Consider the following 22,851-nt stretch of genomic DNA (forward strand, 5'->3'; position numbering starts at 1 on the left):
TTTGGTTTCTTTTCCCAGTCATGGAAAATTAAAAAAAGTCTTAAAACAGTGAATCTTCACCATCGAAGTTTTGTTATTCAATGTTCCATCTGAAACAAAAGTTAAAACTAAGACAAAAACAAATCATCCATCATTGTCTTCATACCCATTTTTTCCCAACAATCAAAAAGATTTTTTTTTTAAAAAGGAAGAAGAAAAAATAAAATTTTGAAACCATAACAGCAACAGCACTAGCCCAGAGATGTTTGGTGGTATTCAAAACACTTGATCCTTTCTTCCCTTTCTCCTCTTCAGCCATTTCCACCGCTTCTAAATTGTTATCCCCGTTTTGCCCCCAATCTTCTCCTGATTCCCCAACATACCCTTCCTCCCTCGACAAACTCGCCTATAAAACCCAGCCCCCTTTGCCACCACCTCTCCTCGACTTCACAGGACGCAGAGTCTGACCACTAGAAAAACAAGAAACCGAACACACATTTTCATTTTTATCAACAAAACATTTCTGGGTCTTTACTGAAATGAGGAAGGAACTATTTTGTTGCTAAGAAACAAGCCACCATGTCGTGAGGCCCTGATCAACCATTTGTGAGCTTTGAAACGAAGAAATGGAACTTGAGCTTAAATTCGAGCTCTGGATGGGTGTTTGTTTTTAACTGCGGTACTTTTAGTTTTACTCTGTTTTATTGGGTTTGTTCCGATAAATAAGTTGAGAAATTAAAAAAAAATTAAAAAAATTAGAGATATTAAAATATAAATGACTCTATTTTAATGTAACTAATGAGTTTACCTTCAAAAAAAAAGTGAGCCCAGAGAGACTGCTGGTTAAAACGTAAGCAAATCGAAGCTGCAGAGATACGTAATAAAGGGGACAAAAGCCTATGAATTACCTAATTCAGCAACACAAAGCAGTAGTAAACTAATCCTTACACTACACGTGAGCAAATTATTTATTTGGTCCGCTCAAATTTCCACTCTTTTTTTTTTTTTTGTCTCTCCGATCATTTGGAAGGACAAAGCAACAGACAAACTTCCCGGCTGTTCTACAGAATCCTGATTGCTATTTCAAAGAGAGCTAATAAAACAGCACTAAACAAACAGAGAGAAAAGGGAGAACAGAAAGGATGGCTTCAGACGTTCCTTGTTGCGGGGTTGAATTCTCGTTGTATCTGCTCATAATTGCGGGGTTGGTGTGTTTTGCTGGGTTGATGGCTGGGCTAACACTTGGACTTATGTCTCTGGGTCTCGTGGACCTTGAAGTCCTCATCAAGTCTGGCCGTCCTCAAGATCGTACCCATGCCGGTAACCTTCGCTCCTTACTTTCTCATTTTTAATGAGTTATTTGTTGAGAATAATTCAAAATAATATTGGTGGGATGTTTAGAAAATCTTGGTAGTATCTTGGTAGTTTCAGATTTTCTAGTTTGACTAAATAATTTGTTAGCTATTTTTATCTTAAGTTAGTTTTCATGTAAGCCTATAAATATAGGCATTTATTCTTTGTTTTTTACTCATTCAGAATTCATTAATAAGAGAGCAACTTTCCTACATATTATTCTATCTTTCTCACGTTTTATTCTCCAACAATTTTGGCATCGAGCTAGGTTGGATCCTTTAGGCAATTGAGTGAAAGTGAGGTTTGGGTCCATTAGGGTCTTTGGGAAACACGAGAGAAAAGAGTGAGTGTTTTTGGAATGGCATCAGCTGGTTTTTCTTCCTCTCAACCACTCATACCCATTTTCAATGGTGAGAAATATGAGTGGTGGAGCATCAAGGTGAGGACATTGCTCAAATCGCAAGAGCTATGGGACTTGGTGGAGTACGGGTTCGTTGACATACTTGAACCTGATGAAGAAGAAGATAGGAGGTTGAAAGAAGTCAGGAAAAATGATGCTAAGGCATTGTTCATTATCCAGCAAGCAGTTCATGACTCTATTTTCTCTCGAATTACAGCAGCAACCACATCGAATGAAGCATGGTCAATCTTGCAGAAAGAATATCAAGGTGATTCAAGAGTCATAGTAGTGAAATTACAATCACTACGACGTGATTTTGAGACCTTAATGATGAAGAATGGTGAATCAATTGCTGATTTTTTGTCACGAACAAGGACAATAGTCGGTCAATTGCGCTCCTATGGTGAGAAAATTTCAGACGAGACAATTGTAGCAAAAGTCTTGCGAAGCTTAACGACAAAATTTGATCATGTTGTGGCTGCTATAGAAGAGTCCAAAGATCTGTCAGTTCTTTCCGTTGATGAACTGATGGGATCTCTTCAATCTCATGAGGCGAGAATCAATAGATCAGCAGAAAGGAGTGAAGAGAAGAGTGAAGAGAAGGCATTTCAAGTGAAAGGTGACAATAACCGTTCAACAAATAGAGGACGAGGAAGAGGAGGATTTCGTAGAGGTCGTAGCGGTGGCTATGGCAGAAGCAGAGGCAAAGGAAGGTATGATGGACAAAGGCAATCGAATGAGCAAGGTAACACAAAAAATGGCATTCAATGTTACCATTGCAATAGATATGGGCATGTAAAAGGCGATTGTTGGTATAAAGATCAAAAAATGAATTTTGCATCAGAAAGTGAGGAAGAAAACAAGCTTTTTATGGCTTGTATTGATACTAACCATAAGTCAAGTGATTGGTGGTTTGTGGACAGCGGTTGTTCGAATCACATGACGGGTACCAAATCCTTATTCAAGGAGCTCGACGAGTCACAAAAGCTAAAGGTGCAACTTGGAAACAAAAGGGAGATGCAAGTTGAAGGAAAATGCACTGTGGAAATCGTTAATAGCCATGGAGAAGGAAAAATGTTGGACAATGTTCAGTTTGTTCCTGATTTAGGATACAATTTATTGAGTGTTGGACAACTAATGGTCGGTGGATATCTTGTCAGATTTGATGATGATGCATGTATCATCAAAACAAAAATCGAGCAAACGAGTCCATGTCAACATGACACCAAACAAGATGTTTCCGTTGGATGTTTCAAACATGGAGAACTTTGTTCTTCTTGCAAGTACAAAGGATGACTCAAGCTATGGCACTTGAGGTATGGTCATCTCAATATTAAAGGCCCGAAATTACTTGAGTGATAAAGGTATGGTTCTTGGACTACCGAAAATTGTCTCTCTTGATTTATGTGAGGGGTGCATTTATGGAAAGCAAACTAGGAAGCCATTTCCTGTTGGAAAAGCATGGAGAGCTACTGAATGTTTAGAATTAATTCATGCTGATCTATGTGGTCCTATGCAAACCGAGTCCTTGGGTGGGAGCCGTTACTTCTTGCTGTTTACTGATGATTATAGTCGCATGAGCAGGGTGTATATTTTGGAAAACAAGTCAGAAACTTTTGAAAAGTTCCAGAAATTCAAGGTTATGGTGGAGAATCAAAGTGGCTGCCATATCAAAGTTCTTCGCACAGATCGAGGTGGAGAGTTCACGTCCAAAGAGTTTAATATGTTTTGTGAGGACAGTGGCATCCATAGGGAGTTAACAATTCCTTACACTCCCGAAAGCGAGCAGTGTCATTGGCGGAAGAACCGAATCTGTTGTGGAGATGGCAAGAAGCATGTTACAAGCGAAGGGACTCTCAAATCAGTTTTGGGCGGAAGCTGTGGCAACATCTGTCTATCTCTGAATCTCTCACCAACAAGGGTCATCATGAACAAAACTCCATATGAAGCTTGGTGTGGTAGGAAACCTAATGTAAGTCATTTAAGAATTTTTGGGTGTGTTGCATACGCTTTATTAAATTCTCATGCTCGTAAAAAGCTTGATGAAAAGTCCGAAAATGCATTTTCATTGGTTATTGTACTCAATCCAAAGCATATAGATTGTATAACCCTCATAGTGGAAAATTTACAAGTAGAAGAGATGTAGTATTTGATGAAAATGCAAGTGGGATATGAGTGTAGAACAGTACAACAGAGATTTCTTTTCCCATCAAAGATTCTATAGATAAAAAGGAGGAGCCTGCACCAGCAATATCTATAACACTTGAAGAATCTTCTGACGAGCCAATTCCACTAAGGAGATCAACAAGGGTCAAAAAGCCAAATCCGAAATATGCTGATGACACTTATGCATCCCGCCAATTTGCCTTAGCCGTTTGGATCCTCGAGATTATGAAGAAGTCTGGCGATAAGGAAGAATGGAAAAGGCAATGATGGAGGAGATACAATCCATCGAAAAGAATAGAACTTGGGAGATGGTCGACTTGGGAAGATAAAAATGCAATTGGTTTGAAGTGGGTGTTCAAGACAAAATTCGGTGCGATGGAAGCATCCAAAAGCACAAAGCTCGTCTTGTAGCGAAAGGTTATGCACAACAATATGGTATTGATTTGAAGAAACTTTCTCTCCATGAGCTTCGGTTCAAACGGTGAGGCTTGTTCTAGCAATAGTGCACAATTGCAATGGCACTGCTTACCGTTTGATGTCAAATCGGCGTTCCTCAATGGAGATCTACAAGAGGAAGTTTACGTAACACAACCAGAAGGTTTCATAGAGAAGGGAAATGAAACAAAAGTTTACAAGCTGAAAAAGGCGTTGTACGGATTGAAGCAGGCCCCTCGAGCATGGTACAACAAGATCGATGGGTATTTTCAGAAGAAAGGGTACATGAGAAGTGAGAACGAGCCCACCTTGTACGTGAAAAAGGAAGGTAAAAGTGATTTCATCATTGTTTGTCTTTACGTTGATGATATCATTTATACTAGTTCCTCTAACTTACTTGTTGATGATGGAATTTTTATCTCACAAAGGAAATATGCCAAGGATCTTCTCAGTAAATTTAGTATGCTTAATTGCAAGCCTGCAGCTACACCCATGAATATCAATGAAAAATTGCAGCAAGAGGATGGAGAAGAAATGGTAGATGCAAGGAGGTTTAGAAGCTTGGTTGGAGGTTTAATCTATTTGACTCACACTAGACCCGATATTGCATTTCCTGTTGGTGTTATTTCTAGGTTTATGCAGCAACCTTCAAAGGTTCATTATGGAGCAAAGAAACGAGTCTTGCGATACATTCTTTGGAACTTGAGTATGGCATATGGTACTCAAAACTTTAGATTTCAGATTGTGTGGGTTCACGACGGTGATTGGGCAAGTTCTCTAGATGATAGAAGAAGTGTATCAGCATTTGTTTTTACTCTAGGTTCTGGGGTGATCACATGGAGTTCTAAGAAGCAAGCTACAACAGCATTGTCAACCTCAGAGGCTGAATATGTAGCAAAGAATCGCAATGACTTGTCAAGCCATTTGGCTAAGGAGAATGTTAACCGATCTCCAACAAGAGCAGAAATGTGCAACTACCATATTTTGTGACAACAAATCCACTATCTCTATGACAAAGAATCCAACATTTCATAGTAGAACAAAGCACATAGATATTCGTTATCATTTCATTCGAGATTTGGTAACAAAAGAGGAGATATCTTTGGAATATTGCAACACTGAAGAGCAGCTGGCAGATATGTTAACAAAAGCATTATCAAAAGAGAAGTTTTGCTATTTTAGAAGTTTACTTGGTGTCTGCAACTTTGAATTAAGGGGGAGTGTTGAGAATAATTCAAAATAATATTGGTGGGATGTTTAGAAAATCTTGGTAGTATCTTGGTAGTTTCAGATTTTCTAGTTTGACTAAATAATTTGTTAGCTATTTTTATCTTAAGTTAGTTTTCATGTAAGCCTATAAATATAGGCATTTATTCTTTGTTTTTTACTCATTCAGAATTCATTAATAAGAGAGCAACTTTCCTACATATTATTCTATCTTTCTCACGTTTTATTCTCCAACATTATTGACTGGAATATCTGTACTTCGTCATTTGATTTTGTCAATTCAGTTAATTCGGGTATAGCTGGTTATTGCGGGGTTTTAATACTGTTGTATCGAATAGCTTGTCGGTGCTTTGAATAGGGATGCTTTGGTTGGTCTACTAAGCTATCAATGTAAGGGCTTGATCATATATAGTTTATGTTTAGAATCTTTAGATAGTTAAAAGCCAAAAAAAAAAAGGTTTAATTAGCTTTTGGAATTGAGTCCACTCACCGAGTTCTGTTACTCGGTTCCTACTTCCTACTACGATAGGTTTATTGCATGGCGTTGATGCCGAAGTGAGGCGGCCGGTTACTGACTTCAGGGTTTCTTAAAGGCTCTGTCTTGGTTGTTATTTTGTTGTTTGTTTTTGACTGTATTCTAGATTCTGGAAGAAGAAAAAAAGAATAGTAAAAGTAAATTAGTCAATAAACAAAGCAACAATCAGTTCCATGTAGAATTGGGTTTTATTTAGCATGTTAGCTGATCTATTACAAGAAGGTGAGAACTTTATGGCCTTTTTTACAATAATAACTTTCGTTTTGTTTTGTTTTCTCTTTGGCAGCAAAGATATTTCCTGTGGTAAAAAATCAGCATCTTCTGCTATGTACTCTATTGATTGGAAACTCCTTGGCAATGGAGGTTAATGCTCTAAATGATCATTATCGGTTTCTCTCTTCAATGTTGTTGCTTGTTTCCTAACTTATTTTCCTTCTATGCAGACTCTTCCCATTTTTTTGGACAAGCTTGTGCCTCCGTGGGCTGCAATTCTGATATCAGTGACTCTGATCCTCTTGTTTGGAGAGGTTGGTTGTTAATGGATTGAGCTTGCTATCTTTAGGAGGAAGTTGCAGTAGTCTTGCTAAAATATGTTTTTATGTCTGACTGCAGATATTGCCCCAAGCCATTTGCACTCGTTATGGCTTGAAAGTCGGAGCGATAATGGCACCTCTTGTCCGTGTTCTTCTTTTTCTTTTCTTTCCAATTTCTTATCCAATTAGCAAGGTATAGTCATCTACAAATTTTTCTATTCTGCTGTTAGGAATATCGGTATTTGCTGTATATTGTGCTCTTAATAAGTTGTTACTAGATGTAGTTGAATTTGGCAACTAAATTGCTAGTATTATACTAGAAACCGGGTTTATATTTTATATTCTCTCAATTAATATCATGTACTTTCCAGATTTTGGACTGGATGTTGGGTAAGGGACACGCCGCCCTCCTTCGGAGAGCAGAGCTAAAGACTTTTGTGGATTTTCATGGCAATGCGGTACTATATATATGTTTAAAACCGCTGGTTTATGTTTGAACTTTGAATGCTTTATGCAGTCCTTGGCTTTTCTTTATATGTCATTATATATATGCTCTTTTTTTAGGCTGGGAAAGGTGGTGATCTGACTCATGATGAGACGACTATCATTGCCGGGGCACTTGAAATGACCGAAAAGACTGCCAAAGTTGCCATGACGCCAATATCAAACGCATTTTCCCTTGATCTGGATACCATTCTTGATTCGTGGGTTTGTGGATCCCAGTGAATTGCTAACAGGATTTACCACTCTACCTATGCTCTAAGCTTTTCTCTCTCTTTCTCTTTGCAAATCAGGGAAACGCTGAATAAAGTAATGGCAGTGGGTCATAGCAGAGTTCCAGTGTATTATGGAAACCCAACAAATATAATTGGACTTGTTCTGGTAATTTCCTTTCTCCGCACAAGCTATCATTTTATGACAGTTTCTTGCTAGGATACTTTACACTTATTTGCCAGCTATTCACTTCTGTTCCACGGTCATATGAGACCTTGCCTCCCATTCTGTCTTTGTTTCTGAAAAACTTTTGACGGAAATCTCTCCTTTATTTTTTTGTTGCGATTCTTTTGACAAAATGATGAACAAGGTAAGAACAATGGCAGGGAGTTTCAGTGACATGACTAATAGCCATTGGTAATCAAATGTGATTTTCTTGACCTAAAAGCTTATGACATAATGACCAAGCCCAATAGATGTATGCATTCAAAATTTAGAACTGAGCTACTATTTCTTGTTTATTTTGCTGGTAAAACCTTGGATTCTTTTTGGCCATGTAAAACCTTGCAGTTAGAGAATGCTAAGATGCACCTTTGGGGCGTTGCTGAATGCTATGAGTATCACGTTAGCTGTGCTGTTATCTGTCCTAAAAATACCTTGTTCTTTGCTTGCCTTCTCTTATTCCTTTAAGACACTCTAATAGGTACAACTTGAAACCTTTGTTTAAACAGTTATCAGCTCACCCATTGTGTATTTATCCTATTCCTATCTTGGGTATTATTTTGGAAATAGTTTGTGTTTGTACCATTCATAATGCATGTTATTGATTTCTGTCACTTGAAAACTTTGTATCAAATTCCTACTAGCTCCTGCAAGGATGCACTTCACTTCCATTGCTGCCTTTTTGTCTAATAGTTCCCAAAAAAGCAATTCCTTCCATTTTAAGATCATTTCTATAATATTATTTATATTGGTTTTCTCCCGCATGGCTTTATTCGAATTTATTTTATGTTTTCCTCTCTTTAATTAGTGCATTCTTCTTCTGGGTTTGGCTTGAAATGTGCAGGTTAAAAATCTGTTAACAATTGATTCAGAAGGTCCAGTTCCTTTGAGAAAAATGATAATAAGAAAAATCCCACGGTACAGTATCTCGTCTTTCCGCTATAGCATAACCTTTTAGTATCTAAATAGGTGGAAAAGAGATGAGGACACGAAATTTAACAATGGATATGCATGTCCCTTTGGAATATTCATAATCAGCTTCAGTCGGTTTAGTTGTTGTTTTTGTTTCCTTACAACAAGAAAGAAGTAAAATCTATTCTTCTATTATTCTTGTTCACTGTACAGGGTGCCAGAGGACATGCCACTATATGATATTCTTAATGAATTCCAAAAAGGTCACAGCCACATTGCTGTGGTATACAAGGATCTAAATGAGAGTGAAGAATCTGTGAAGAAAGGTAAAGATGGTGAACGACTTGAGTTTAAGGACAGCTGTAAGAAGCGAAGAGGTGAACCCGAGACATCAAGAAAAGGTGAGTATATATGTACTAGGACAGTAATTGCTCTAAACAAATTTTTTTAGCATATTGTTACACACCACAAGTACCTTTCTTTCTTGGTTAAGTATACCTTCATTAGGTTGACTGATCTTGTTCTTTTGAAGTAAAATATCACCGACCTTCATGCATTTCCAGATGATCGTGAGGTTGCCTTAAGTGCCCTAAAATCAGGGCATAAGTCGGACTCGCAAGATGTTCAGACACTTGTGACTAACAGTGATGGAGGTCAGCAGACAAAGAAGAGTCCACCAACTACTCCTGCATTTAAGAAACGACACAGAGGTTGCTCATACTGTATATTGGACATTGAAAACACTCCTATTCCTGAGTTTCCATCAAATGAAGAGGTTGTTGGTGTTATCACCATGGAGGATGTTATTGAAGAACTGCTTCAGGTAAATCTCTTGCAATCATGCATTCTGGGGGTAATGAAGAGACCAACCATCTTTGGGACCTTCATATTACTTCTCCCTTCCCCATGGTGTAATGATATTAATCTTTTTACCTCTGGTGGTGGCTTGATAGCTTGGAACAACTATTTCCAGTATGCTAAAAAGGTTTATGGGAATTACATGTTAATCTCTTTTGTCAATGCTTGCTTCTGACAGGAGGAGATATTAGACGAGACCGATGAGTACGTCAATATCCACAACAGGTAGATTTTCACCATTTCTCTATGTCCATCTGGTATGTATCTTGTTAAAGTCGATGTCATAGCATGCGGATCATGCTAGCCAGTTAACTTCAGTCACCTTCATGTAGCAGAGTATGGTTCTGATTTCAGCTCTAGCGCCGTGAAAGATATTTTTGTTTTTTGAAAATGGAAAGATTAAAGAGATTTAGTTCCCAAGAGTTCTGACCATGTGTCCCATGCAGGATAAAGATCAATATGCACACATCTAAGGAAAATGCTCATCGTTTGAATTCAACACAAACTCCTGCGACTGGCAGCGGCATCCCTTCCTCCGGTATCACCAGTTCATGAGAGAAATCTTTCTCAACTTTCCCTCATGCCAACCGTTTCACATTGAGCTCCAGCAGAAAGACTCGTTAAAGGATAGGTGAAACCTCAGCATTTTTCCTTCTTCTTTTTCTGTAGGACATGATAATTAAATATAGACTTAAGAAAAAAATATATGAGCTAAGGTTTAGCTACTTGATAAGAACGAATGACGGACCCTACTTTAGTTTTAGACGGAGTGCCTGCAGGATACGTGAAATCGCATACAGAACAGATGCTTTTCTTTTAGTTTAATGGATGAAAACACCATTTGAGGTCATCCAATATAGATAGATGGTGATTGTTTTATGTAAAATCTGCTTGGAATTATATGCTACATTCATATCAAAGCAATTTACGAACGAAATCGATACTCTTTTCTTGAAGAGAATTGCATGAAGATTGCAATTTACGGAAGACAATGTGGAACTGATTTCAAGAAGATAATCAAGTCATATCCCTTATCTTAATCCTAAAGTCTCGGTCAAATACCAATGCTCTTTGAGATTTTTCTTTTGGTTTTGGATATTTTGCTTTAGAGTTTGAACTTTGACCTAATAATCCAACATGGTTTAGAATATCAATACTACAAGGTCTTCATTTGAACGTCATCTTGCCCATTAATATACTCTCTACAGGGTTTTCATTTTCCCATTTATATTTCCTGAAAACAGATTGGGATTTTGACAAGTTTGGCATGATTAATAATGGTCAGTTTTATTAAAATATGTTGTATTTTTAAAGGGGTAAATTACAAAAATAGTCACTTTTGTTTACCTCAAATTATATTTTAGTCACTTATGTTTAAAATGTTACATTTTAGTTACTTATGTTATCGTTTTGTTACGAAGCAGTCACACTACTGTTAAAATTCGTTACCTCCATAACGGAAGTCGTATGTGGCAGTCTAAATGGGTTTTAAATGCCAACTTGGATGTCTAGTTGTTGGGATGAAAATAGGTTTTTAATTAAATAAAATTCAATTTGGACAGTTACGTAGGACATCCAAGTTGACAATTAAAACTCATTTGGACTGCCACGTAGGACCGCCGTTAGGGAGGTAACAGAGCTTAATGATAGAATGATCACTTCGTAACAAAATGATAACGTAAGTGACTAAAACGTAACAATTCAAACATAAGTGACTAAAATGTAATCTGAGACAAACAAAAGTGACTATTTTTGTAGTTTACCCATCTTGCAAGTGGACCGACAATCCAATTTGAGGGCCTTGCCTCGCTTGACGGCTCTCGAGTCTTTTTATCATTTCCAAGTCCAAAACAATTAGACTGTCAAAGACAAGAAATCACTGTTATGAAGGGTCATTCTGTTGAAAGCGCAATGACAATTCACTACTTTACACCGAAGCGACGAAGTTGGATGCCCTGCTAATCTTAACTGGACAACGTAATCTTTACAGTTTCCAAACACCTTTTTTTTTTGTTAATATATCATTTAATATTTAAATTTATTTTTAATCTTTAAATTGATATCTGAATTTTTTAAATTAATATTTAAATTTATTTCAATATTTAAATTAAAATATAAAATTTTCAATTTTATACTTTAATTTTTTTATTTCAATTAAGTATTTAAATTTTTGTTCAATTAAATACATTTACTTAAACACATGTGTTAAATATATATTGATTTACGTATACAAGTATCAAATTAAAATTTAAAATCAAATTCGAGTGTTAAATAATATATTAACCATTTTTTTCCTTTCATTTTCTTGTTAGCTTCAAACATTTTCTCTCTTTTTTCTTTGGAAATTTGGAACTTTAATAATAGTTGTAGTAAAAAAAAAAAAAAAAGCCACTACCCTCTTTTCTGGATAACTTTGTGTTCTTAAAGATAAATTTATATATAAATTTGGTGGGTGGAATTTCAGTCTTCACCTTTAATTATTTTTCAATAGAACAAAAGCTAAAAATATAAACGTCAGCTTTGCTTCACCCGTTTTCTAAATCTGGGTACTCCAAAATTTCAGTTCTTTGAAAGCTAATGCCTAATCTTTCAAAAAATAAAAAAAACTTTATTAAAACCATTTCTTTTTTCTTTCTTTCTCTTTCGTTATAATGCTTGCTTGAGGGTCCGAGGCTTTTAGTTTTTTAAAGCTCCACTTCAGATCTCGACAGATCTTATTTGCTTTCCTGAAGTTCTTTTTTTGTTTGTTACAAATATATACTTTTTGGTGGGCTTATTCTTTGTTTTTCTCCCATCTGAGTACTAGATTTCATTGTTTGGTGTGCTGTTTTGGTTCAAATTTGCTTACTTCAAGTAGCATTTATTGAGAGCTTTGAAAAACAGGAGGACATGGCTTTGGCTCGATTTGGTCGACAAGTTAAGCGCCAGCATGGGGTTTGTGTGAAGATGACGGCAGTGGCAATCTTGGGTCTTTGTTTTATTTTTGTTTGGTCTATGTTTTCTTCTCCTTCTAATTCTGTTACTGTTCAAAGGGAGAGCTTTGATGACATCGCTGAACCTGTAGCTTCAAGCACAATGGTAAGCAAATCTAAAGGAAAAGATATAGAAAAACATGATGCAAATGACAACAAAAAGAAGGTTGAATCTAGTTTAAAGGAAAAAGATGACAAAAAGGTTAATGGGTCTTTGCCTTTACCTGCTCATGAACATAAATCTGGGAAAAAGAATGAGAAACATGTTTCAAAGAGGAAAAAAGACAAGGTTAAGTCGAAGTTATCCAACAAAGTATCAAAAGAAAATCAAGAGAATCAGGAGCAAGAAGAATCTCAGGGTGAAGAAGCCGAGAAGGAGAATGAAGATGAGGAAGAAGTGGTAGTGGATGACAAGGAAGAAGGATTAGATGGTGAAAGTGAAGAAAAGGGGGAGATGGAAGGTGATGCTGACGTGGATGAATCAGTAGATCAAGAGACACAGGAGATGGCGGAAAATGAGAATGAAGGGAAGAAGAGAAAGATCAAAGGTCCGGTTTTCGATCCGAAAGCACATTATAGTTGGAAACAATGTAGCACAAGGAGCAAGCATAATTATATCCCATGTATTGATGTTGAAAGTGGCTTCACAAGGCTGCACGGCTATAGGCATAGAGAGAGGACTTGCCCGAAAGCTCCTCCAATGTGTCTTGTTCCCCTTCCCCATGATGGTTATGATTCTCCCGTGCACTGGCCTGAGAGCAAATTGAAGGTAAATATATAGAGTGTGGTTAATTTGACTTTATGCTGATGCATTTTGAGTTCTGATGTTGTGATAATCTAATTGTTTTGCAGGTATTGTACAAGAATGTGGGTCATCCAAAGCTAGCAGCGTACATGAAGAACCATAATTGGTTGATTAAATCTGGGGAATATTTAATGTTCCCTCAGAACCAATCTGAATTCAAGGGTGGAGTTGTTCACTACCTTGAATCCATTGAAGAGGTGAGCCTTTATTGTAGCATGTTTTAATGAAATTTTATGGATTATCTGCACTTCCTTAAGTTCCAGCCTTCGATAGATATTAAGAACCATTCATTAGTAGAGCATAAATTTACTGGATAAGAGATCATTCTGTCGTTGTCACTATATAATAACTTTGTTATCAAATTCGAAGTGGACTTAGCCTACCTCTTGTTTGTGTTTAACATCTAATGTCATGGCCAATATAGGAAATGGCAAAGCTAAGTGAAAATCATCTCAGGGAAAGCTTTTCTTGGATTGCATCTCCTACCTATGATTGCAATGAAGGATAAGAAATTTGTGTAGAAAATATTTTTGGGCTTCTTTTAAAACAAATATAGTAATAGAGCAAAGTATGGTATATACAATGCTTTTGCATTGCTCATTTATTTACTGCACATGCATAATGGAATTTGAACTAGTACTCTTGTGTTCAATGAATATCGTGAACGCCTTTTTGTTCCTGATTTCGTTTGGCCCTCTGAAAAACATGCCTGTTAACTTTGCACTTACCTAACCAAAAATGATATTTCTCAAGTTCCTTCTGCCTAAATTGTTCTCATTGATTTCTTGGTATAGAAAGTGAGCTTCACTGTTTAGCCAGAGAACCTTTATGTTGCAATTGTCTCCTCATTTAGCATTTTTAAAGTTTTGGGTGGATTTTCTTAGATGGTACCAGATATTGAATGGGGAAAGAATATACGTGTAGTGCTGGACGTTGGATGCTCAGATTCAAGCTTTGTGGCCTCTCTTCTTGATAAGGATGTATTAACATTGTCACTGGGCTTGAAGGATGATCTTGTCGACCTAGCACAGGTTTCCCTTGAACGCGGTTTTGCTACGTTTGTTAGCCCCTTTGCAAGAAGAAGACTTCCTTTTCCTAGTGGAGTTTTTGATGCTATTCATTGTGGTCGATGTACAATTCCCTGGCATGCCCATGGTACTTGTTCCCTTCTTTTGTTGTCCTGTAAATTTTATTTCATGTTTAAGTCTCATCGTTATTTGATAATATGAAACCTGCTTTTTATTTATTTATTTATTTCAGAGGGTAAGCTTCTTCTAGAGATAAATAGGATTTTGAGGCCTGGTGGATACTTTATTTTGTCAACTAAACACGACAGCATCGAGGAGGAAAATGGTTAGGCCTTGTCTTTTCTTTTTTACTGTTTATTATGTTTTGAATACAGGAATAATGTTGCCATATGCCTTCCCTTGAAAATTATTGTCTGTCAATGCATACCAAATATGAACATAGGATTTTTACCACCTTGACTTCTTTGTAATAGTCATGGAATTTATTGAGTGTCTTCTGTTGGATTTCACTTTCTGTGTGGTAGAAAGATTTTGTTAACTACATAGAACATCGGTGAATCCTGCTGCTATATTATGGTTGGTCTATCTGCCACTCTCAAAGTTTTTGCCCCTGGCCATGTGTTTTATGTGCTTTCGGTTTTCATATTTAGTGCTTGATTATTAATCTACAAAAAGGAATTTCTCTTTTGCTTTATACTATGATATTCTGATTTTAATGATATTTTTTTTCCAGCAATGAGCACATTGACTTCTTCAATCTGTTGGAATATTCTGGCACATAAAACCGATGATGTCAGTGAAGTGGGTGTTAAAATATATCAGAAGCCTGAATCCAATGATATATATGTGTTAAGGAGGAGGAGAAATCCACCTTTATGCAAGGAGAATGAAAATCCTGATGCTTCCTGGTAAGCTCAGATGTGATTGCTACACAAAGTGTATCTTTCAGTTTTAATGCTATGCAATTTCCTCCACTCGATTATATACTCATTTAACTGACCAATCCAAAATTGAGTTTTGGTGAAATGTAACCGTGTTTAACCTTCACATATTTGATAATTTAAACCTAATTTACTTGGTGGCTGTAAATGTTTTCCTGATAGGTATGTTCCAATGAAAACTTGCTTGCATACTGTTCCATCTGCAATTGAACAACATGGGACAGAGTGGCCCGAGGAATGGCCTAAGAGGCTCGAAACATATCCGGATTGGTTGAACAACAAAGAAAAAGCGATTGATGATACCAAGCACTGGAAAGATATTGTTGACAAGTCCTATCTTACTGGACTGGGCATTAACTGGTCAACTATCAGGAATGTGATGGACATGAAAGCCATCTATGGAGGGTATATTTATGGCACAACAAAATTCTTGGGATATTAAGGGTCCTCTCAGTTTTGCAAATATATTATGTATCATGGAATGATGTTCGAATGTATATGTTCTGAAACAGATTTGCTGCTGCACTTTTACAACAGAAAATTTGGGTGATGAACGTGGTCCCTGTCCATGCACCGGATACACTTCCCTTCATTTTTGAACGCGGACTCGTTGGCATCTACCACGATTGGTGCGAGCCTTTTGGGACTTACCCCAGATCGTATGACCTGTTGCACGCTGATCATTTTTTCTCCAGGCAAAAAAACAGGTTAGTTACCATTGAACTTTACTGTCATCTGTATAAAGATGTTTTGTCTGCACTCTTATCACTCTCATTGGTGGATTCGAGTCATTGTGCCACACCAAAAATATCATATTTTGCAGGTGTAAGCACCCTGTTTCAATTGTTGTTGAGATGGATCGTATTCTACGTCCTGGTGGTTGGGTGGTTGTGCGTGATAAGGTCGAGATACTTGATCCCCTAGAGGCAATTTTGAGAAGTTTACGTTGGGAGATCAGAATGACTTATTCTCAGAACAAGGAGGGTATCATATGTGCTCAAAAGACCATATGGCGACCTTGACAATGACATCTCTCCATATTTGTACATTCACAAATTTCACAAAACACAATGCATTCTCTTCTTTTGCAGAAACATGATTTAGAAGCCTCCTTTGTGTTGTTCTTTACGTCCAGGCTCAATTTACGAACCATGAAGGGTCGCTGAGTATTCAAATTTTGCGAGATATTTGTAAATTAATCATCACATTAACACGGCTGATTCAATTTAATCTTCCCAAAGTTCATTTGTAAGAATACCTTATGGGGTTATTTGACACACTCTTGATTACCTTTCTATGTGAAAATACATAATGATTTTTGCTGGTAAAACTGAGCTGCACAGGACTATTAGCAATTTGATCAAGTAGAATGCTTTAAATGTTGCAACCAGTTTGATCAAACAGGGAATGCTGGTTAGCAAGGTTAGGCCTAGATATTGTAATTCTAACAAGCCCTATTGGAGGGTTAAAAATCATGATCTCTAAGTCCAATATGGCCCAATGATGCTTGTTCTTTAAGCCCAGAATCTTAACCGCAAATTGTGGTCTATTAAACCTAAACGTATATTTTGGTTTCAGCCCACGATCTCTTCGCTCGCCGCCGTCTTCCGCCAATTCACCACCGAGTTCATTCACAACCGCGACGAGCGCTGCGGCGTCTACATGCTCATTTCCCCTAAAACCCTCCAAAAACCCGAACCAAAAAAGGAAAACAGTAAATCCCAAGTCCCAACATGTCCCCATCCTCGCTCTCTACGCCTCACCCCCTTGGCTGTTCTCTCTGCCGCCACTTTTTACTTTCTATGCAAATACCGCCGCCGTCAAAAACCCCTTAAGCAACCACCTCTAAACCATAACCATAGAAAAGGCGAACTCTTCCTCATCAGCCAAACAGGAACATCCAAAGCCTTAGCCAAACGCTTCCTCAACCTCCTCTCTTCCAACATCTCCTTCGACCTTGTCCATCCCGAAAACTACTAGCCCGAGGGCCTCCCTATGGAATCCCTAATCGTTATCATTGCCTCCACGTGGGAAGATGGAAACCCTCCTCAAAGTTCAAAATTCTTCTTCAATTGGCTTTACCGAAACCAGCAAGACTTCGCGCCAGGAATCTGTTACTCCCCTATTGTAAATTTGCCATCCTTTGATGCTCATTATTGCTATTTTCCTTTCACACCTCAATTTGGAAGTAGTATTGACGAGGGCACAAGGCTCACTCTAGGCACTAAAACTCTTGTATTACGTTAGGCAGGGCAAAAAAAGAGCATTGATCTGTGCGAAGTAAGGCGCCATACTATATGTGTGTCTTAGTGTTGTTAAGAGCCAGACAGCAAAAGTGTCTCCGGACCCTTTCGGGTGAGTCACATTTAAGTAGGTGCACACTGTACTTCGTGTTTGCAGCTGTAGACTGCAATTCATTTTTGTTAAACTTTTGAATTGAACAGATGCATGGAGGCTCCCCCTGGAGTGGCATCTGCTGATAATATGTTTTCTGCTGGAGGCACCATTCGAATCCTGTAGGAAAAAAGTTGGCAACGGAAGATGGATGATCCCTTAGAGATTTTCAATACTGCTGCTGACCTTCATACCGAGATGATTAACCAAATGAAAGGAGTTCCTGGTAAATGTCATATATTTCTTCTGATTATACCATCCCGTTTGGAATATGGGATTCATTGCAATTAACATTTTCTTTTACCAAGTTTGTGACACTGACAGTTTAGTCAATGCCCTTCTTACGTATCTCATAATCATTTAGTAATAATTGATAGGATTAGAATGTCCTCAAAATTATTTTTTACAACTTAGATTCATGGACAGAGATTGCAGCATAGATCTTTCTATTTCATGCAGAGAAATTTACTCATTCTACCGTTGCAGGTGTTACACAAGAGCGACTGGTGGAAGGTCTATCCGCTAGGTACTGTGCCTTATCACTTGTTGGTGAACCAATTATGTATCTAGAGATTAGTATGTTTTTGGATGAGCTGCAGAAAAGGCGAATCTCTACACTTCTAGTCACTAATGTACAGTTCCCTGAAAGAAATTAAAATGGTGAAGCCTTTAACCAGGTTTGTTGCTTGTGAATTTATGTTAAGATATTTATTTGATTAAATTGCTCTAGCCTAAAATTTAAAAGGTTAACTGCTCAAATTAGAGCTCAAGGTTTTAGAGTTGCTCACATAAGTGCCAAACTTTTGAAAATGCTCATATAAGGGCCTAACCTGTATAAAAATGTTCAAATAAGGACTTTTCATGCACGTCAGCCCAATTTGAATAAAAATTAGGTGAATTCAAATGTATTTGGAATAAATATATGACAGTTGAATCAGATGTTGCTTGAAAATAAAAGAAAACAATAAAAACATAATTTGGGACCTGATATACGGCATTTAGGAAGTCCTTATTTGAGCACTTTCAAAAAGGTCTGGCTCTTATTTGAGCACTTCCCAAATGTTTTGGCCATTACTTGAGCACTTTGAAAGGTTTGGCTTTCATTTGAGCACTTTTGTAAAGGTTAAGCCCTTATATAAGTATTTTGAAAGGTTTGTCCCTTATATGAGCAACCCCTAAAAGGTCGGGCTCCAATTTAAGCATTTAGCCAATTTAAAATGCTGTGCTCTTGATTAACCTAGTCAACTTATTTGGCTTGTGCAGTTATATGTGAATGTAGATGCTGCAACAAAAGATAGCTCGAAGGCAATTGATAGGCCACTCTTTGGGGACTTCTGGGAAAGATTCATTGTTAGTATTTCATTCTTGAAAGCTTAGAAACTTGAGCTCAAACATTTACATGGGGACTGTGGAACGAACGTCCTCTTCAAACTTGAATTCATATTGATTTGATCTGGAACTTACCATGCTATGGAGGAAATATTGGCAGTTGCCTTAAATCTCAATTTGAAACATCTTTCTAACAGCCATTTTTGATGATTTTTCTTTGGCTGGCATGGCGTTACTGTTTTCTTATTGCTAACATCTGTTTTTTTAGGATTCCTTGACAGCTCTCAAAGAAAAGCAACAACAAACTGTATATCGCTTGACTGTCGTGAAAGGGTGGAATAGAGAAGATGTAGATGTAAAAAGCATTGGGAAGCCTAGTTTTGTTGAAATCAAGACATACTGTGGATCGGAAGTCTTTTGCTCAGTCATGATGATCTTTTTTACAGTTCTGCCACATCAAAGTTAACGGTGCAGAATGTGTCATGGCATTCTAATGTGAAGGTTTTCTCAGAGGCATTGAGTCTTAAAAGTGAAGGGGAGTATGAGGGTTTATGTGAACATGCACACTCATGCAGTGTCCTGTCAAAAACCAGAAAGGTCAAGGTCAATGTCCTATTGTATACATGGTTAGTAACGGCATCAGTATCGTCTTTTGGAGTGTATCTGGAGTCATCCTTTTTTCTTGGTTTTAAACGTCGTTTCTCACTGATGGTTCAGGTGGCTTCAGGAAGACCTTTCAACAGCGAGGATTATATGGCTCTCACTCCATCCTGGGCCATCTATGGAGCCGAGGAAAGTAGATATTATCCCAATCAATCCTGGTACAGGAAAAAAGTGACATCAAAAGTGAAAAAGTTAAGTAATTCAGAATTATATCAGTATCGGGCAGCATAATCCATTTCGGGTTATCATTTTCTTTGCATTTTTACAGTTTTGCTTTATGTGGCTATGCTTACGGATAAAAAGTCTGATTGCCTGTAGCTTTATTGTAGTCATATTCTCTGAAAACAATTTTAACTTCAGCCATTTTAGTTGTAGAGCTCATGATGTAAGTGGCTCAATTATGTGTTTTTAGTACAAATGAGGTTAGAGTTTCAAATCTCAAGTGGTTAGATTTTACATTTATAGTTATATGAATTAAATTTAACTTTGGAGCGCAAAATCCATTTCTTAAATTTGATTCCAAGAATAGGGCATGTATTAATTGAACAATTGTCTGGTTTCTGCGGATGCTTTGGGTTCAAACATTTTTAGAACCGACCTTTGAAAATGGCAACATAATAACCAGTTGCCAACGGAAAAAAAAACATCATTTTCAGAAGAAATTGAGGCCTTGTATGATAGACAATTTGACTGGACAGTACTCAGCAGCAGACTAATTAACCTACAAATTTATCTTACATTTGAGAGGTGGGGACATTTTCCTACTCAGAAATGTCCCCATCAGTTCTTATTTAAACCTAATGTTTTGTTCCTTTTGTCGGACTTCGACTTATGTTTTTTAAATTTAACTTCCCTAAGCATAAAAATGGCTAAATGGTCATTTTCCAGTCACATTATTTGGTAAAAGACGAATACAGATTACAGTGTATTAAAAGCCACTTCTTTGTTTATCAAGGTTGAATCAGGGAATGTTTTCTTTCTAAAAGCACTCCTTGCGCTCAAAGAGTCGGACTTTCACAATGCATGTGTATAAATCTTTGATTGAGATGTATATACAAGAAACCAGATTGGCAAATGTGGCCCTGAAAATGTTAAATCAAATCATTGAAACGTGTAGTTGGATGACAGCAAGATTGGTGTTGGATGACAAGCTCAGTCCTCTGCGCTGTGCAACATCTACCGCACTATAATATACTACTTGCTAGTTAACTTCTAATATATATCTTTCTGTTGTAAAAACAGTGACATCTCAGTTTCTCAACTCAGGCTTTGGGTTTTTGCATTTACAGACAATAATAAAGATAGAGATAAAAGAAAATTGGGCAACTTCAATCAAACAGTAGTGTTGCTTGAGATTTTCGGGTGGGGATTATTTATTTACTCAAACAACTTGTCAAAAGCTATGCAGAGGGTACAGATAAGGAGGGTCCTACTGGCAAGAGCGCGTCTGGGTGTGGCAAATGGCAAACCTCTTCACTTCTTGCTGCGGCTACTTAGAAAAACTGTTTCTTGCAATAACTAGCCAACTGTTTTGACTTTTGTCAATCACTAGTGTCTCAAATTAAAATAAAACTCTCACGCGCCTTTATATCATTCGGGAATCACTTGCCACTCAAGTTTTCGTGGTAAAGAAAGAACACAGCAATAAAAGAGATTTGCCTGCTGCGCATTGAGTTGCTGTGGCTGTGTTGTTGATATCAGGTGCTAATGTGTTGGCAGCAGTCTCTAGTTACTTTCTTGTTCACTGCAATTATGATTTATAAAGCAGAGCTGGCACTGGCACTGGCACCGGCACCGGCACCGGCACCAGCACCAGCAAAGTGCCTCGTATCTTCCCCACCTTCAGAATTTAATTCTGCTTTCAGCTTTCAACTTTACCCCCTCATTCAATGTCACCAAACATTAAAATTCCTACATTATAGAGTTAACTAAGCAAATCCCTTTCTTTTCTTGGCTCCAAGTTTCTTCAACTTCCAATATGATTAATACAGTAGCTACTAGCTAGGCTTTCTTTTCCTTTGTTTAAGTAATTAAGTCCAATAACAAAGGAAAAGAATACAGTCAATTAAAATAATAATAATCAGAATGAAAAGAAACAGTTTAACAAGAAAAATACGTAATAGTAATAGTTGTAACAACCCTAATCTGCTATAAAGTTCATGCAATGGTATAAGAATAAAAACCATCTCTGGTACCTCCAAGCTATGTTTTGTTTATACAGAAAAATTTATGGGAAAAAGATGGTTAAGAGAGCCCAAATACTGCAATTAAGAAAGGAAAAGAAAAAGCAAGGCCCTTTGTATTATGCTTTTCTGTGTTTACATTTGAAACGGATAAACTGATAAAGCAACAAATTTGATGAAACCAAGAAGTTTTCATCATAAAAGCTGGAAGCTTCATCTTCATCCTACTCAAGCATGGCAAGCTAAATTCATTTTAAAATCTTCCTTTCTTGGAGCTACCATATATGTAGTAAAGAAGAAGAAGACGAAGAAGAAGAAGAAAATGGATTTTACCAGATTTTATAAAGGCAAATTGAAGCAATTTTAGCTGCTCTTTCTTGGTTTACTTTTTCTTCTCGTTCTCCTTGTTGGAGGCTGCTTAGGTGCCACTGATTGCTCCTCTCCTTTCTTCATGCCTCCCATCGAAGCTGATTCTGCCTCTGCCTCTGCTTTTGGTTGTGGCTTTTGCTCTTGTTGCTCTTCATCTTCTTCTTCAACTTTTTGATGATGTTCCTCAGTAATACTTAGTTGCTTTGATTGGGTCTCAGTAACTTCAGCTGCTTCCTCTTCTTTTTTTTCTTCAGTTTCAGTTTTCTCAACAGTCTTTCGTGGTCTACCTCTCTTTCTTGGAGTGAGAGGCTGCTGAGACTGTTGTTGAGGGACCTCTTTACCAGTTGATGAAGCCTCAGCTATTGCTACTGAAAGTTCCTTTGTCTTTTGAGGCTTCTTCTTCTTACCCATCAATCTTTCCTTATCAATTAGCTTTCGTTCAACGACCCAGAAATAAACCATCAATATCAAATCTTCTATGACTTGTTTTTATTTTACTATATTTTTTTAATGTTTGAAGCTTTCTGTTTTTTGAATCCAAAATTAATTCATTCAAATATGCCCCCTAGGTGTATTATTTTTTATACAACACCTTAAAGCAACTGGACCAATATCTTTGACCAATATCAAGATTCTGGAAACCCCATTAATACAAATCTCTTCTTTTTTTTAGTTTCTATTCTATATACTATACAATCTACTACCAAATACCAATATCAATAGTAACTGCTTCTATTTGCAAAAGAATAAACAAAGCTAAAAAAGCCATTAAATTTACTTTCCTTTTCTTTATCTACCAACCCTATCCATCCATCCCAATATATGCGTGTGTG

The 22,851-nt window shown here is 37.2% G+C and overlaps 3 protein-coding genes, 1 long non-coding RNA gene and 1 pseudogene across 9 annotated transcripts; 4 read left to right on the plus strand and 1 right to left on the minus strand.

Annotated features, from left to right (window-relative positions):
- Nucleotides 1-290: 290 nt before the first annotated feature.
- On the plus strand, nt 291-10,374 carry LOC105766830 (DUF21 domain-containing protein At1g47330). Of its 3 annotated transcripts, none has more exons than XM_052631122.1 (13): nt 291-658; nt 1,010-1,299; nt 6,382-6,458; nt 6,539-6,622; nt 6,708-6,821; nt 7,000-7,086; nt 7,193-7,332; nt 7,423-7,510; nt 8,409-8,482; nt 8,690-8,877; nt 9,040-9,299; nt 9,513-9,559; nt 9,781-10,374. In XM_052631122.1, the coding sequence occupies exons 2-13, from the start codon at nt 1,122-1,124 to the stop codon at nt 9,887-9,889; spliced, it is 1,446 nt and encodes a 481-aa protein (XP_052487082.1). In that variant the 5' UTR covers nt 291-658; nt 1,010-1,121; the 3' UTR covers nt 9,890-10,374. The 3 variants fall into 3 exon arrangements, with proteins under 3 accessions (XP_052487082.1, XP_052487084.1, XP_052487083.1); XM_052631123.1 differs by lacking the exon at nt 291-658 and adding an exon at nt 676-908; XM_052631124.1 differs by lacking the exons at nt 291-658; nt 9,513-9,559; nt 9,781-10,374 and having other exon boundaries at nt 671-1,299; nt 9,009-9,154.
- A 1,441-nt stretch (nt 10,375-11,815) lies between these two features.
- On the plus strand, nt 11,816-16,410 carry LOC128041303 (probable methyltransferase PMT28). 4 transcript variants are annotated; one of them, XM_052631120.1, is made up of 8 exons: nt 11,816-13,075; nt 13,159-13,308; nt 13,996-14,266; nt 14,372-14,464; nt 14,873-15,047; nt 15,243-15,485; nt 15,593-15,787; nt 15,869-16,410. In XM_052631120.1, exons 1-8 carry the CDS (start codon nt 12,224-12,226, stop codon nt 16,002-16,004), a joined length of 2,115 nt encoding a protein of 704 aa, XP_052487080.1. In that variant the 5' UTR covers nt 11,816-12,223; the 3' UTR covers nt 16,005-16,410. The 4 variants fall into 4 exon arrangements, with proteins under 4 accessions (XP_052487080.1, XP_052487078.1, XP_052487081.1 ...); XM_052631119.1 differs by having other exon boundaries at nt 11,817-13,075; nt 15,904-16,410; XM_052631118.1 differs by having other exon boundaries at nt 15,593-16,410.
- A 705-nt stretch (nt 16,411-17,115) lies between these two features.
- Nucleotides 17,116-18,194, plus strand: LOC105769080 (S-adenosyl-L-methionine-dependent tRNA 4-demethylwyosine synthase-like; annotated as a pseudogene).
- A 544-nt stretch (nt 18,195-18,738) lies between these two features.
- LOC128032006 (uncharacterized) lies at nt 18,739-19,902 on the plus strand. Its single transcript, XR_008196079.1, has 2 exons — nt 18,739-19,429; nt 19,521-19,902. It is a non-coding gene; the product is annotated as an uncharacterized LOC128032006 (long non-coding RNA).
- A 1,831-nt stretch (nt 19,903-21,733) lies between these two features.
- Nucleotides 21,734-22,813, minus strand: LOC105769081 (conglutin beta 1). Its single transcript, XM_012589483.2, has one exon. The coding sequence runs from the start codon at nt 22,478-22,480 to the stop codon at nt 22,013-22,015; it is 468 nt and encodes a 155-aa protein (XP_012444937.1). The 5' UTR covers nt 22,481-22,813; the 3' UTR covers nt 21,734-22,012.
- Nucleotides 22,814-22,851: the final 38 nt, after the last annotated feature.

This window comes from Gossypium raimondii, chromosome 5 (assembly GCF_025698545.1).
Source record: "Gossypium raimondii isolate GPD5lz chromosome 5, ASM2569854v1, whole genome shotgun sequence".
Taxonomy (NCBI): domain Eukaryota; kingdom Viridiplantae; phylum Streptophyta; class Magnoliopsida; order Malvales; family Malvaceae; genus Gossypium; species Gossypium raimondii.